At 38.3% G+C, this 16,290-nt stretch overlaps 1 protein-coding gene across 1 annotated transcript in view; it reads left to right on the top strand.

Annotated features, from left to right (window-relative positions):
* Positions 1-16,290, top strand: part of lrmp (lymphoid-restricted membrane protein) — a 33,722-nt gene that overhangs the window by 7,386 nt on the left and 10,046 nt on the right. Inside the window, exons 5-23 of the mRNA XM_072455007.1 lie at positions 189-241; positions 433-508; positions 584-742; positions 816-933; positions 1,490-1,540; positions 1,630-1,707; positions 1,831-1,887; positions 2,973-3,032; positions 4,782-4,846; positions 4,948-5,038; positions 5,119-5,253; positions 5,326-5,427; positions 6,158-6,309; positions 8,286-8,394; positions 10,525-10,789; positions 12,683-12,735; positions 13,671-13,758; positions 14,310-14,463; positions 15,130-15,208. Of these exons, the coding sequence (XP_072311108.1) occupies positions 189-241; positions 433-508; positions 584-742; positions 816-933; positions 1,490-1,540; positions 1,630-1,707; positions 1,831-1,887; positions 2,973-3,032; positions 4,782-4,846; positions 4,948-5,038; positions 5,119-5,253; positions 5,326-5,427; positions 6,158-6,309; positions 8,286-8,394; positions 10,525-10,789; positions 12,683-12,735; positions 13,671-13,758; positions 14,310-14,463; positions 15,130-15,208 (1,945 nt within the window). The remainder of the gene's footprint in view (positions 1-188; positions 242-432; positions 509-583; positions 743-815; positions 934-1,489; positions 1,541-1,629; positions 1,708-1,830; positions 1,888-2,972; positions 3,033-4,781; positions 4,847-4,947; positions 5,039-5,118; positions 5,254-5,325; positions 5,428-6,157; positions 6,310-8,285; positions 8,395-10,524; positions 10,790-12,682; positions 12,736-13,670; positions 13,759-14,309; positions 14,464-15,129; positions 15,209-16,290) is intronic.

Genomic DNA, 16,290 nt, shown 5'->3' with positions numbered 1-16,290 from the left:
ATCCTTGTGTAGGAGTATGCATGGGTAAAAATAATGACTTTTGTTCTTACAAGTGAACAAGTATCCATTTGAAAGTCTACCATATATTTAAAAAAAACGCATCAGTCTTACATTTCAACTGTTGATGACATACTATATGTTTGAAAACTGCATAACTATTTATTAATGACTGTTTGTTTTCTGCGCAGGGAGGACGCTGCAGGGATCACTCAAGACTCAAAAATCAGAGACTGCATATCAGGTGATCTGTCCTTAATAACTCATGCACTTTTACATGCACTTTTCTAAAGGTTATACTGAATGGACAACTTAATTTTTACTTGACATTTTGTGCTATCTGTTAAACATGTTTCATGGTCTGCTCAGCTGATCAATAGCTTTTTTTGTTGTTATTTTTTTCACATTATATTGTGTTCTGCATCTTCACTTCAGCGAGAAGATCCATGCTGCTCAATATGACTTGTGGAAGCTTGGAGGCCTTTGGAGGAGAGGTTTCCAGAGCTGAATTGTAAGTCATTTTGATGGAAGCGGCACACGTTAACAAGGTTGTATTATATTCCTCTTATTTTATGTGCTTTTCCAGCGAGACGTCAGAGCTTGTGTACTGTGTTACCGATCTCCAAATGAATAACCAAAAATTAGAGGACGAAGTGAAAAAGCTGAAGCAGGTGGTGGAGAGCATGGAGGACACAAATCAAAAATTAGTCGAAGAAAACGAAGAACTGAAAAACCAAGCCAAGACGTAAGGAAGGTTAATTTTGTGTTCGGTCTTAAATCATGATTCTATGCATCATTTTTAATCTTTCTCCGTGTAGAAATCAGCTGCTGGCTCAGAAAGAGAAGATGTTGAAAGATGAAGTGGAGGAGATTAAGGCCACACTCAGTAACACAGAGGAGGGTCGCGCTCGTGCCTCTGCTCACAGCAAAAACATGGTTGGTCAACAGAGATAACCTTTAATAATCTGCTATGTGCGTATAGAGCATTAGTTAATTCAACAAACATGAACTTTAAAGGTCCCATATCATACAAAATCGACTTTTCAGAACTTTTAACCTTTTTACGTGCTATTGGTGCCTCCATATATGTGCCCAAAGTGTTTTTTTGATTGATTCCCGCAGTTTTTTAGCGCATTTTTAGTGGGACTATACACTAAAGCTGTGTTTTTAATAGCGTTGTCTACTGTTCCTAGTCATTTTTGAGTCTTGCAAACTGTATATTTGCAGATTTGCGGTCTGTAACAGAGTGTGTGCTGCCTCAAGTGGCCTCTACATTGCAAGAGTTCTGTGACATCATTCACCTCCAGCCTGATCAGAGCCAATTAGAGACACTGGCTGCAGTGTTTATGCAAAATACATGCACTTGATTGTACACATTGTACCCATTACTTATGATATTACTTAACATGATACTAATGGGAATAATAGCCACACATAAATTATGAAAATGCTCTCAGATAATGACTAGTCGTATTTGTCTGTTCTGTTTCAGGAGCGAGAGAACCAGAGTCTCGTTGCTAAGATCGCTTCACTGCAGGAGGAGGTACGACCTGACTCGATCTTAAAAGTTAACATGCACTTGTGCAGTTCAAACATTAACCCGAAGAGTCTAAACTAATGCTCTCTCTGCAGAACTTTAAGGTCACCATGGAGACAGATGAGCTTCAGAAGCGTATCTCGGAGCTCTGTGACATTAACGCTGACCTTCAGGTGCTCCACCGCCTCAGACTAACCCACTGCCTCTTTATTCTATTATTCTGTTTCTATTTTCACCCACATATAAGAAAATAAAATGGATATTCAAAGTAAACTCTTGTATTACATGTTTTTCAGGGGCAGATTAATTCCTTTGATGGAGACTTGACTGAAAAGGATGCAGTGCTCCAAGAGGTCAGGGGCAGGTCAAATTAATTAAATGTTGTTTTTCTGTATACTTTCCTAATACCAAAAGGAAAATATTTGCTTTTACTCAATTGAGATCTCTAATCATCAACGTAATAATTAGTTTTTACCTTGTTGCAGTTTGTTATAATGGTTTTAGTAGTTTAACTGCGCTTTTGCAAGCTATATAGCCATGGGTTTGAGTAATGGCAATTTTTCAAGCAATTCAAAACCAAATTTATATATTTCAAATTGTGAAAAGTGCTAAAAATGCCTTTTAAACAAGAATCTGCAATCTATGAACGTTTGTTTTATAGGGTATGAGCCGGAGAATAATATTAAAAATATTAATATTCTCCTCAAACATAAGATAAGATATTCCTTTATTGTCCCACATGGGGAAATTTCATTGGTGCAACGCAGGAAGATACAGAGGTAGATACAGAAGAACAGATCACTTATAGGAAGTCTGAAAAACACTTTCAGTAGAAGATCTCCTATAAATAAATAAACTCCCATAGACAATAAATAAATAAATAAATACCATTGCATGCTAGCAACTCAGCAAACATATTATGTTTGCTGAGTTGCTAGCTTTCTCACCTCGCGTCAAGAGGTGGTTTTAATTTCAGCCTTTTCTGTGCAGTTTGCATTTTCTACCCATGTATGTGTGGGTTTACTCCGGGCCCTACAGTTTCCCACATGAACCCAAAACATGTATAATAGGTAAAGTCCTCCACCTGAGACCAAGCCAAGCTCAAGATGTAGAAATGAGGCGCTGACACGGCCCTGACGCCCCAGTGACATTGAAGGATGGGATAAACCGATAAAGTGTACCTTACCAGATCTCTGTTACAAAAAAGTCATTAACATTTTTACTATTTCACTCACATTAACTACAACAAAAGTATAAATAACAGAGAATGACTGATTTTCTCTGTGCAGGATTTAAAGAGAACTTGATTCAAAAATGTTTGTACTTGTCATAAATGTTCTATTATTGACAGCATTAACAATAATTATATTCTGAAAGATTTAGGCCTTGTACCTTACCAAAATGTACACGATCAATTAATATAATTTTTCTTTCACAGAAAATGAGACAGATAAATGAACTGAAGGCTACAGTGGAAGAGTACGCGTCCATCACAGAGGTGTGTTTGTGTTACAGAAAACTACAGGAGTGCTGCTTGGTATTTGAAAGGGGTTTTCATAAAACTTCGGGTGTAAAAAGTCTTTACTGCTTTTTGACTGCATAAACACAGGAGTCTGTTTCACCAGTCTCACTCAGGACTGTCCCAGCTGCCTTCAGCCTAGTCTTAAAGTCCATATGACAGAATTGTAATTATGGCTTGGTTTGTTTGCACCTGCGGTAAATATTTATCATTTTTTTTTTCTAAATTGCAGTTTGTGAAGACATTTTGAAAAATAAAAGTTTAAAAATTACAGGAAGTGCTGAGTTCTAAAACGGAATCCCTCTGCCTATGTATTGTCAGTGCCACATCACATATTGATGGAAACAATTTACACAAAACTGACACAATTTTCAGTTAAAAGAATTATTCAACAAAATAAAAGTGTTCTAAGATATTTGTCAAATCATAAATATTATGCAACTTATATGGATTTTGGCTCTTGACCGTATGGTTACTAGGTAACGGTTGTGGATTTACCTTTTCCCAAGTCATATTTGCCGCCAATAATAATAATAATAATAATAATAATATAATAATAATAATATTATTACTTTTATTTATATAGCGCTTTTCAGTGACCCAAAGACGCTGATGTTCAGCCAAGTACAATTATAAACTTTACAAAAATGGTCAAACTGGGGAGGAATAGGCCAAAGGTTTTTATCACAGCCCACGAGGAGCAAAGATACACGCAATACAAGACTATGGAGAGGACACGCCCGCCTCCACCAAAGCTCCTTTTAAGACTCGCACTGTTTGGTGAGACACAATCAGAGATGAGGGAAGAAGGACAAAGAGGAGTTAAATGAGAGAGCTTGCAAACTCTAACACTTACTACTCTGCATATGAGGAGTATGTTAGTCACAAACATCTGGCTGAAGGATAAAACCCAATGTTTTGGGCTATTGATAGTGTTTTTCCTCTTAAAATGTAATAAAAGTGCAATGTTTACAGAGTTCAGACTCCGACTGGTCTGGAGCCGACTTAGAGTGCATATGACAGGTTTTTACGATTTTCTAATTTTGACTTTATTTGGTGTATTTATACTTGTAAATGATAGTTTTACACCAATCAAGTAGGTATTTCTGGAGAAAATGGTGACAAATCTGTAGAAAACGGATGGGAAATGACCTCAAACTAGGATACTTATTCCAGTGAAAGTTTATGCATAATGCAGACAAAACTACTTTTTTGATTAACATTAATTCAACAAAATAAAGGTGCCCTCATATCATTATTTTTTTGTCAAATAAAAAAAGTGTGACATTAGGTCAGTTTTTGCCCAGTGTTTGTTGGGTAATTTTACTTATCTTGACTGCATTTTAGTTCAATGAGTCATCCAACCTGTCATAGGCGCTTTAAGTTCCCTGTAAGTTGCCATAGCGACTGACTGAGACTCTGTCATTTGGGTTTCATAAAGCATGCTCACACAAAGTAAATCACATTTGGCCATTTGAGACTAGCTCAGAAAGTAAATGAGTTTTACTAAACAGGCCGCTGGTTACATCATTAGTATTTGCGTGATGAGGTAATTGTGTGGGAAGCATGTCACCTGGTGACCTGACCTTCTCTGAGGTCACCTGCAAGTACAGCAGTTCTGAATTTGTAAACCCAAAGTGATACACAGTCAGGCTGTCAGTGACTTGGGCAGTTTTGGTGGGTTTGGATTAAACTTGTTTTTTACTGATGATGTTTTTGTCTGTTTAGCTGTTAAGAACAGACAAGAGCAAACTCGAGACCCAAATGCAGATGCTGCAGCCGGATCTGATGGGGTAAGTGATGGATCACAAGCGCTCTTGTTCGATATTTAGAATAAAATATGGTGATGTTTTTGTTGATGTAGATTTTACACATGTGTACTTTTGTTCTTCAGGGGTCTTTCCTTGTCCGTGGCCTACAGGTTAAACCAGAGCGTCACTGGTTCGTTACAGTCTGAGCTGGCTTTGGCCCAGTCTCCTCTGGAGGTCTGTACCCCTCTGCTCTGCCCTCATTATATTCATACACTTTATTGTGGATTTATGTTGTCACTGTTGTTTTTCTGCAGTCTCTGGTGGGGGCGGACCTTCTGTGCACCACCACAGCCCTCGATGAGACTCTGGACAAAGAGGTGCTGCTGATGATGCAGGGGCCCAGTCCAGAGCTCATGTCCCTGGAGTTCAAGAACCTCCTCAACAAATTGGTCTCTTGTCTCTTATTGTGCTCGTTTCTGTTCATTGTGTTCTATTGTTCTAACTCTCTTAATATTTTTTAGAAATGTAATTTAAGAGAAGAAACTGGCTCAGTACTGAGTTTAGTGCAAGGGTTGCTGGACGACCGCACAAAACTGGGAGTCAACACAGACAAGTCTCTTCAGGTCAGATACATGTTCATATGCTGTATATTTATAATCAACAAATCAAAAAAAATATGATCTGGATTCTCAAGCACTGTACAGACTAATTGTTATAGATTGTAACACTACTTTCTATTTCAATCATAGTCTGTTAACCTTATCAAAGCTAGTAAATCCTCATGCTGTGAAAAGAATGAGTTATCTGTGTTGCCCTTTTGTGGCGTGCTGTTTTGAATTGCCAAAAGAAATGAAAATCAATGACGTGTGTCCTTCAAAAGTAAATCAGAATTGGAAACCAGGTTTATGTAGCGTACATCTATCACAGCGGCTCACACCTGTTGCCTTCTCTACCTCTGCATAATTCTGCTTATCTGCTTTTTCGCTCCATTTTCCCACCCACATTTTCATTTTTCTGTCGAGGTTTCTTGCTTACATAACTGTCCACCAGGCCCCATCCGCACGGTGCTCTAGTCCGTGTTGTACTCCCTCCTCCTCCGGCACTTTGATTCTCAATCTCTCTCTCTCTCTCTCTTTCTGTTTCCTCCCGCCTCATTGTTGCTTCTGTGTGCATTCATTACACACGTTTGCCTCTAAACATGAGGCAATAGTAGCATTCTGAACAAAATTTTCCTTTTTTTTTTTTTTCACGTTTTGCAATGATGGAAGAGACCAACATTTTGAATACTTTGAAGATTATGTGGATGCTGGGGACTGTATTGAAATTTTGACCTTTTCGGCCTCTTTTTGGCAGGGTTTTCAGGCAGAGCTGGAGACCAGGAGGGCGGACTGGGCCCACAGCCTGAACCAGCTGGCCCAGTACACGGACTCACTGGAGAAGGAGTTAATCAAAATGGCCAGTAACATGAGGAGGTCCCGCACGGAGATACTTCACCTCTCTGTCAGGTGAGAGGGAATGTTTGAGTAAACATGTGGGCTGTCAAATGCTTCTGTATTTATGGAGCACCTGGAGTGAGGGAGATGCATGCATCTTGCTATTTTGAGACTGAGTGCGTAATTTAGACGTTTTTAAGGTGAGGCTGTCATTGGACAAATGAAATGGTGGGTGGAGTAAGAAGTTCATGTTTGGATAGGAGTTTGAGGAGAATGGAGGAGTCATGTATCAGAATTGATAAAAAATTGGTACTTGTACAGGTAAGGAGGGACAAAGAAAATTGTGAATAATGAAAATGTTCCCCTTTGCATGCTGGGTTATGTTTTGTAAAGCTTTTGGTAATTGATTTTGTTGTTGCCATGAGCCCCTTGTTCCTTGATTGCTTTTGTAGCCAAATTAGCACAACCATCAGAAAGTGCCAGTAGTTAGTTCAACCCAAGTAACTACCTCTTCTTATTGGCAATGACAACATAAACATTCCCAGTGTGTCTTAGGTCAGTACTAAAAAGCTGGATTGAGAGCATTGGCGAGGTAACGTTTGGTGACCATACACACTTGTCAAAGTCAGATCTCGTCGGATCTCAGAAGCTAAGAAGGGATGGGCCTAATGGGACCACTGGAATATCAGATGCCACATGGGGGGCAGTAGTGCATACTGTCATTATGTCGTTGAGCAAGACACTTCACCCACTTTGTCTCCAGTGTCCATGTATGCTGGTGTATGAATGAGAGCGTGTTTGTGAGAGTGGATGCTAATTAGCTCATGGCTACATCTGATGTGTTTTCAGCATGTGCACCATGTATGTTCATTAACATGCACAGTCCCGAACAAATGATGATAATAATAATCTACACAACTCTATCGCAGATCTCTATGGTAATAGCCCTAGAACTCATAACCTGTTCTGGACCAGGTTAAGTTTGACTAAGACAACTCTTTAGATGAAAACCAGGCTACGGTGTGGGATCTGAGACAAATAGACCTCTTGTGTGTTGAGAAGAGCGCTTATTATATCAATGCGCACACTTAACTGGAGCAGGTGGTTCCTGGATGGTATATTCTCACTATCTTTGATCATAGTGTATTCCATTAAATGCACATTACTAAAATCTGTACAGAATTAAAAGCTAAAATGTGCACATTTTGCTGTGGGTCTTTAGGCACTGCTTGCCTCAGGCATGAGTGTTGTTTATTCAGTCCATGGCACTTTATCATACTCGTCATATTTATTACTTTATATATTTTTTCATGTATATGATCATGATTGCTACTGCAATTATTTATTTATTTTTTAAAATTGCCTATTTGAATATAATAGTAACTCTCTGTAATCTAAACAGTTTTACCTAAATTGGTTACTGTTATGCTGCTACATTGACCTCATGACCTTTGGAGATCCCGCCTCGCAATGTGGGCTTTGGGCCAATCCTGGATCAAGTCTGAGGTTTTGCCCTGGTTTGGCGCTGCCCATGCCCCGTGGTTGTGTATAAAACACTGCTGTTCTCTCACTGCTCTTTGTTACAACAGCAGAATGAATCAGACTTCAACGTGGGCTTAGTGAACCTCTGTTGCCAGGGTGAAGTTTTAGTATTCTTAGCAGAAATAAAAGGCGAGAAGGCTCATTATAGGTGTTGCCATATGCGCAAAACCGATTAGGGCTTTTTTGTGGCCTGGTGAAAAGGAAGAGGGCTTTTGTAGAGAAGAGATGGGGTTGATTCTGTAGTCGTTATTTTCCTGAATGGTTTGGATTTACGAAAGTGATTTTAAAGAGTTGTAAAAAGGCAAGTGAACAAGCTGCTGGTGGTCATCCTGGGCAACAGAATGGGACACTGCATGGGCCTGCGGATTGGGTACCGTATGTCCAATGTGCTCTCTTCTCTTCTCGTTTCACCTTTTGTAGATGGTTAAAAATACCTTGCATCCCTTTTTGGGAACAAGCCGGTGTCGAGCGAGTTATTTAATATGTTTCTGTTGTCTTTTGTGCAGGGTGCAGGAGCAGGAGAACCAGAAGAGGCAGCTGTGTGAGGAGCTAGAGCAGCTGCGGACACCCCAAGACAGCAGAGAGGCTTCATGTCAGACCCCCGGGCCTGAGGAGGTGAGTGCTCATCAACTTTATATCGATCATTTGTGCATATTAGCTTTATTCTAAATCTTGTCTGGCTAATATCTAAACAGTTGTGCATTTTATATGCCTCAGTTTCTCCACTAATGTCCAAATGTGAAGTTTCAGTAGTGTGTTTTTGGGCAAAATAGACACTTGTATAACATTGCAGCCTCAGCTAATATCTTTCATACAGCAAATTACTTATAGTAATACTGTATTTAACCTTGGGAGGCTATTATTGCTGTAGCTGAAACTGCAACGAGTGAGTTTACATGTGCATTACTGAACACTTACTATTATTATATGTTGTCAGGGTTTCCACAATATCAGATTTTACTGACAATTATTGTGAGAAGAAAAATCACAATTATTGGAACATGGCAAATTAAAAGAGAAATCCTTAATTCTATTTCATTCCAATACATCATTGTTCCATTAATACTTGACCAGCTTTATGAAATCAAAGTTTCTGAATGAAAAAGTACAGTTATTTTGACAAACTGCCACAATGGGTGTACATCCAAACAACCAAATATGGCACAGTTTCATGGTCATGCAGTGGACAATTTCCCCTGCAAAGACGATAAAGTACAGTATAAGATAAGATAATCCCCATCTTTCAGTGCTTTCAATTCCACCAATGAAGTTCTTGTAGAATCCCAATAAACTATTTGTATAAAAAAAAAGTCAACAGCCAAACTGTAAATATTTGGAGGACTGCTTTTTACCACTAGGTGTAACCCTTTCCTTGTAGCTAATTTGATACATCTTTTGCTTTGACATACATGGAAGCACATCTATTTGTGAAGTTACAGTAGATATTAGCAGTGTAATATTTTGTATCATCATTATTCATTATTATTAAAGTTGTTGTTTTGATACAACATGCTATATGAAATGGTTACTTTGTGAGTGGCATGAGTGTAGCGAGGCAGATGGAGGAGAGAGTTGGCGGCTCGAGTGGTGCTCCTTCACACACAAGCCCAGCGCCACGCGCCCACACACGCCTCCGACCACTGCACGCACACAGACACACACACGCACACACACCACTTTGGGTTTCCATTTTTTGGGGGGGACTTGACATTGACTCACATTCATTTTCTGGAAACAGACCCTAACCTTGATAGTCACTACTTTCCTAACCTTAACCTTTTTTAACCCATATCCTAATTGAGGCTGATTCAGAATGTGGCAGAATTGTGTGTATAGAGATTTTAGTTCCCATAATGTGATAAATACCCGCCCACACACTTCACATTAATATCATCACACTTATTTACATAAAGGTTTCATTAGTGTTTATCCGCTCACTTGCAGAGTTAGTTTTGGTGTATAGTTTTATTTTGTTTCAATAGGTGTGAGTTGACTCTAATAAAGAATCCTGTGTACAGCTAATTTGGACTATTGGTGGAAATGACTTCCTAACATGTGACCTGAAAGCTTTTTGGAAATAATTAGTGCTGCATATTATTTGTATGTGTGTATGAATTTGGAAATTAGATTGAATTTCCAAGTAGTAGAGTGGGGTCATATTTAGTTTTTTTTAAATGTGTAACATTCACTTAACATTAGTAAAAACAACATAAATATATACTTAAGGCAAATTACTAGAAATAAACTAATACATCTGGCCGATATTTTCACTTTTCATGATATATTATTTCGGCTTACACCTGACGACAAAAGGAAAGACATTTGCAGACATTTGCAAGAGGGCACTGCACAAAATGGGACTACATACTGTAGCTTGATGGGTTTGCTGTGAATTGAGGCTGTTGCCACAAATATTGGAAGACCTTATTTTTATCAATATATTTGATAGGGACAGTGCATATTAATGAAGATCTGTAACAATTACAGCGTAAATATACCAGATTATTGCAAAAAAAGCTATTTTATTAGCCATTGGTTGCTCTGGATTCTAAAGAATCTGTATTGGCATTGTCCATGATAAAACCCTAACCCTTAATGTAGCAAGACCTTGGCAGAACTGAATGAACATTGTACATGTATTAGCAAACATTATTTGTTGTAACACAGCTATAACATTTAACACACTGGTTTTTGATGTTATTTTTGTGTTAAAATGTGTGCGTGTGTTTTTGGAATTTTCTTCAGCCTGGACAGGACCTAGACTGGGATGAAGAGTTTGCCTTTCAAGATTACATGAAGAATGAGGAGGTAACCAACAATTACTGCAGCGTCAAAGTGGGCCCCCTTGACGGCCAAAGTGAGGAGACAAGTGACAAGAGGACAGAGGAAGGAGACAAGTGGACAGTGGTGGAGGCAGCTGATGACTCGGACATGAAAGAGAAGTCCACCCTGTACATCAATGTGTATATGGAAACCCAGAGCAGTCAGGAGGCTGTGGAGACCAATCATGGTAAGAAACATGTTATCACTTTTAACTATAATTGGACAAAACCACAGCATCACAGTTGCTTTGCTTTAATGATGCTCAAGGCTCATAACGGCAAATATGTCTAAATGTGATCTAAAATGGCACTGCTGTTATAGCCCTGGATCAATGGACTATAAGCCTTGGCTTATGCTGCGCTCATGAGCCTGATGCCATGGCGAGAATGACAATCCAGAAGGCCTTATGTACAATTAAAAATTATCCGATTAGTTATCATTTAAAAGTTAAATTTATCAGCTATGTACAAAAATTTACCAGAAAATGTCAAGGTTGAGGTTCAAATTGCACACATGGACTAGATTTTGTCTAATGAATTAAAATGGAGACGCACGAAGAGACACTATCAAATGTCCTCGTGTGTGCTGTGACAATAGTCACACTACACAGCTTCTTCTTGATCCAGTTAAGAAGAGCAGATTACAGGTGTTTTTTTGGTCATAGAGAGTTGACTGTGAGAGAGCTCATCCCTCTGTAATCCAAGGCCACTGAAGTCTGCAGCTCGGAGTACACACAGGAGGCACCAGTGCTGAACTTTTCTTTCCAAACGGAGCAAAGATGTAGCATATTGCATCACCTCAGAGTAAAAAAGCCAATGAACAAGAAAGAGAAGCTTCTGTACTGGTAAAGATATGTTTCAAGACTCCTGATTCAGGGCCAAAGGGCTGAATGCTTTTTCTGATGGAACGCAACACTGTCTCGACAAAACCAAATGAATTGCAGACAAAATGCATTCACAAAATGAGCATCTTAATGTAGCTTAAAAAAAATCATCATCTACGTACAGTATTGTATCTCATAAAAAAATCCTAAAAATACTCTTGAGCACACAGAGCCTATTATGGAACTAGTGGGGTGTTTTTTTTGAAGGTTGAGTGAAATCCTCTGCTTCCAGAGGTCCTTCTAAGGCCAGCTGTCTGTCTGCTCTGGGGCTCCCAGGCTCTAATCCCTGCTCCTGATTCTGTGAGGAGCTCATGCAAAAAAGACATGAATCACATCCACAAACGGAGAGACGTGGTCATTAACGCCACCTCGGCCATGCGTGCAGCCCCTCTTCCCACTGAAAACATTGTCTGATTCTCATTTTGACCATTTATGGAAAGAGACAGGACCTTTGGGAAACCAAAATAAAAAATGATGAACATGGAGTTGTGAGTTACTTGTTACTATATCATACAACATATTCATGAGGAGTTCTTAAGCTTCATAAAATTGCTTATTGTTCGCAGGACTGCCAGTTATATTGCAATTTGTAGGATTATTACTAGCAAATGGCAAAGGCTGCAATTATTTAGGCAGCATTATCCTTTGCAAACCACTAATTATCTAATTTTATCAGAAAACAACTTAACATTGTTTAGACCGCTACAATGTTCTGAAATGCATTATGGGTATTAGTTTAACAGTTTATAGTTCAGTTTCTTTCAAATGTTAATGCTCCTGGACTCCTGTTTAAAATATAAAATTTGAGGGATTATTTGAGGGACTTCAGTCATAGAATGATTCAAGTGTGGTCATCTGGACCCTGTTTTCAAAATCAGGATGTTTCTGCATCTGAAATTAATTCTCAATCTGCGAAATAAAACAGAATTGTATTATTAAAACATAAAAAAAATGCAGGTGTTTTTCCAAAATCTTTTAGCACTTCGTCCCCATTTTTAAAGCCCTGGGAGACGTACAAGCAAACTGATGAAAGCTTGAGAGGAAGTACATTGTTGCATAAAGTTTGAGATGTCCATACATTTAAAAAATGAAGCTCAAGAGTGAGCTTTCCTTTTTTTTAAATCCTGACAGTCCCATGCTATAACTTTGAGCCCTTTCCTCTCGTATATCAATAGTGATCATTTGTATTTGTTTCAGATTCTGAAGCCTGCACTGAACCTCAACCCATAGTGAATCATCAAGCTGTGCAGGTAAACCACACACTGTTGTTATTAAAATAAATGAAGACTACTTCTGGCGCCGGTGAGGTCTGGCTGCTGGTTACAACGCGCTCTTCCTTTTTTAAAAACTTTTTGTGCCCTATTTATTGTATTTTTGTAAATATTTTATATACATTCACTTGCCGGATGTGTAAATACTGACCCGCGTTGATTCGAATTATTAAGAGTGTTTTTCAATAAGTCTTCGATAAGTTATCTGTTCTCTCACTTCTGTACCTGCGTAATAAATCTGCAGATACACATAAGAAACTGGAGTACATTTTACATATGGTTCAGGATTATTGGATATAATATGTTGGTTTTATATTGATAAAGAGACGATTCCAATTTTATGCCAAGATAAACATGCAGCAGCAACACAGACATGGGCTTTATCAAGTTTAACAAAATAGTATTATTTTGGTGGTATGCAGATGAGATTGACCATTGCTTATTCCTGCTTTGGTTTAGTCCTGCATTTGTCATTTTTGGCTGTTCTGGACTAAAGATTTCTGGAGAAATGAACCTCTTAATAGAAATGTATCAGTAACTCAATGCAACTTTAACTTGTTTTACTGTCGGGATCACATGCAATGGTATTTATGTATTTATTTGTCTATGGGAGTTTTTATTTATTTATAGGAGATCTTCTACTGAAAGTGTTTTTCAGACTTCCTATAAGTGATCTGTTCTTCTGTATCTACCTCTGTATCTACCTGCGTTGCACCAATGAAATTTCCCCATGTGGGACAATAAAGGAATATCTTATCTTATCTTATCTTAAGATTTCAGACGGATCTTTAGGGACATTTGTATAGACTGTAAAGACATGTAGCCCCATGATTATCACATTGCCAGAGCAACTTTAGTGCGAAAGCATTTGATTTTTTTCACCTTGTTTTAATATTAATACTGTACGTGTTTAGGAAGAGGGTGCGTGGCCACAGGGCGCCCACTCACCGGCTGCAGTATACCCTGAAGCAGCCCCTGGTTCTGCCCACTCGCACAACTACAGTAAGACCAAGGCCTTTCTCAGTGTTTTAGTTATTATATCCATCTTTTCTCAGTTTCAAAGTGTTTACCTTTGCAAACAGTGAGTCACAGTTGTTGTTTATGAGAGAAAAGCCATGTTGAATTCATAAGTCAACGCTTTATTATTTTTTTATCTGCTCATTTGGGATTGCATGTGTTTATTAACATATGTGAAAGTGACTACTCACTCTTTAGTATCAACTACTAAAAGCTAAATCTCAAATTAATTTTCTAATTCCAAAACACAATTGAAACTAGACATTTATTTGATTTAAGTATTAAGTATTGATACTGACTAATAAAAATGGGATATTTTTTTAAAGTATTATTATTGTCATCATCATTATGACGTCACAATTGGTATTACATTTCAAACTGATCGAAATGGCTGGATATTCAAGTTTCATTTTGTTCAAAGACTAGAAAATTATTTTATGACGTATTCCAAACTGAATGTTCTGTAATGCTCTTGTATATCTTTCATGTAACACAAACAGTCGAGTCTAATTCGTGTGTTATATCTTCATGATCAGGTGGAGAGGAGAGTGAAGCTGCTCAGACTCTCTGTGATTTACCTCAAAGGCACTCTAGTGAAACAGAGGAAACAGAGCCGTCGTCTGGTCTCAGCCCTCACACTATCGGAGAAGGAGAGGCTCCAACTGATGACACTGAGGACCACAAGCTCAGGTACGTCTTTAGAAAAACAAGTTCACCATATCATACTTGCCAGACAAATCCACAGTGGACCAGTTAGCCACTAGAGGGCAACAACCGATCTATTGTTTCTAAAGCTTTTACTATAGCAACTTAGATGATACTTTTGTCAGAATATATTTACTATGGACAATGGTTAATCCTAGTCTTGTTGCATGAAATCATCAAAATTCCTCAGTCAGTTCTTAGTCACAGCTTGACAATGTTTGATCTCATTTGACCTCGGAAGCTAAGCAGGACTAATGCACACAACGATTATTAATATTTAATATGAATTTATTTATTATATTGCTAATATTCTTGGTGCATTATTACCCCATGCACTTGTTCAGTAGCTTCTCCAAAGCTTTATGGATGTTATGCATTTCTCTTGTATTTGAGGTTCCCATATTACAAAGTTGTGTGTTATTTCCTTGTGACTTGTGCGAATTTGCAAGTCAAATGGGTGTTTTCCTTGTTGTGGGAGGAGTGTTGATGTTAATTAGTTTCTCTGCTGCCATACTTTGCATTTACAGCCAACCAGTCAAGTGTTTTAGCTTGTTCCTTAGCCAACTCTCTAACCAGATTACAAGAGCATAATTGTAAATGGAATCCTGCTATGGTTAAAATTTGATCTACTGACCCTTGGATTGCATCCAGCTCAACTACAGCACCCGAAAAGGACGAAAAAGAACACATCGGGCAGAACAGTGAGCAGGTGGCAGAAATGAGTCGTAAGGTCAGTGAAAACGGTTGTGTTCACATGGGGCGCAGCTTCCCCTGTTTCTGCAGCTGCTCTTCCTCTTTTCACTCAGTCACATTCTCACTTTCAGTTTCTGTGTAGACTACGTAGCTTCAGGTGCTTGAGCTCACGTTGCATAGTTTTAATGGCACATCAGAGCATGCTGATGTTTTGCCTTGTAATGCAGAATAAAATGTTTCTAGAGGTGCTCAATTGCAGCCTCAAGAGAAAAACCATTGTGGTTTTACTATGTTATATTCTGCAGGTACAAGTATATTACAAATATAAAGTAAAGGTTTGATTGCAGTTTAATATGCTTGAGTAACATAAGTTGCGAATCATTGACAGTGTGATGTGTATAATCCGGAATAATTCACACCCAATGTTTTTAGTTTCGACAAACTTCATTGAGCTTTGTGCAAGCATCACCAAAAGCTTTTTGAAATGTTTATCATAAGCTGCACAGAGGAAATGGCTCTTGGTTCTACTGTATTTAATTTGTGAAGTGAAAACCAAAGTGCCTTTTCTCCTTCTCAGATCTTAATTTACATGTGCTGTACATCATTTACATGCACCGCACAAGGCGAAGGAGGCTTTGCTTCTTAAGGCAGACGGCATCTTTCAACATGCCCACTCATTATTATTAGTATTATTGTTATTTTTATTATATTATATTTATTATATTTATTATTTTTATTTTTATTATTGCATAAAATATTGAAATCTAGCAACATTTACAATACAAAGCTCTCCATCTGACAGAAATGTACTGCTTTGATTTTGTTTTGATTGTCCTTATTAATTAAAACTTTAGCCTTGTTTTGGTCTTGGTTTTGTCTCTCTTCAATGTAGAAAAAGCTTCAGTTGTAGTCATCTGGACTCTCATCCAAGAGTCATTGTCAATAAAAGAATTTAGGTCGAGAACTCCGATATTTGTACTATTCCCCCCCCCCTTGTATCTACAGAGCTAGCCTATATAACAAACAACTCTTTCCACTTCAGGAAGGCTCCGCCCAATGGGCTGGACTTACCACAGAATAGTACAAATATCGGAGTTCTCAACCTAAATTCTTTTATTG

This window comes from Eucyclogobius newberryi, unplaced genomic scaffold (assembly GCF_026437365.1).
Source record: "Eucyclogobius newberryi isolate DKJ021-1_F unplaced genomic scaffold, fEucNew1.0.hap1 SCAF_2, whole genome shotgun sequence".
Classification (NCBI taxonomy): Eukaryota; Metazoa; Chordata; class Actinopteri; order Gobiiformes; family Gobiidae; genus Eucyclogobius; species Eucyclogobius newberryi.
Note: the sequence above shows the minus strand (reverse complement) of the source record. Positions and strands in the feature narration are given on the sequence as shown.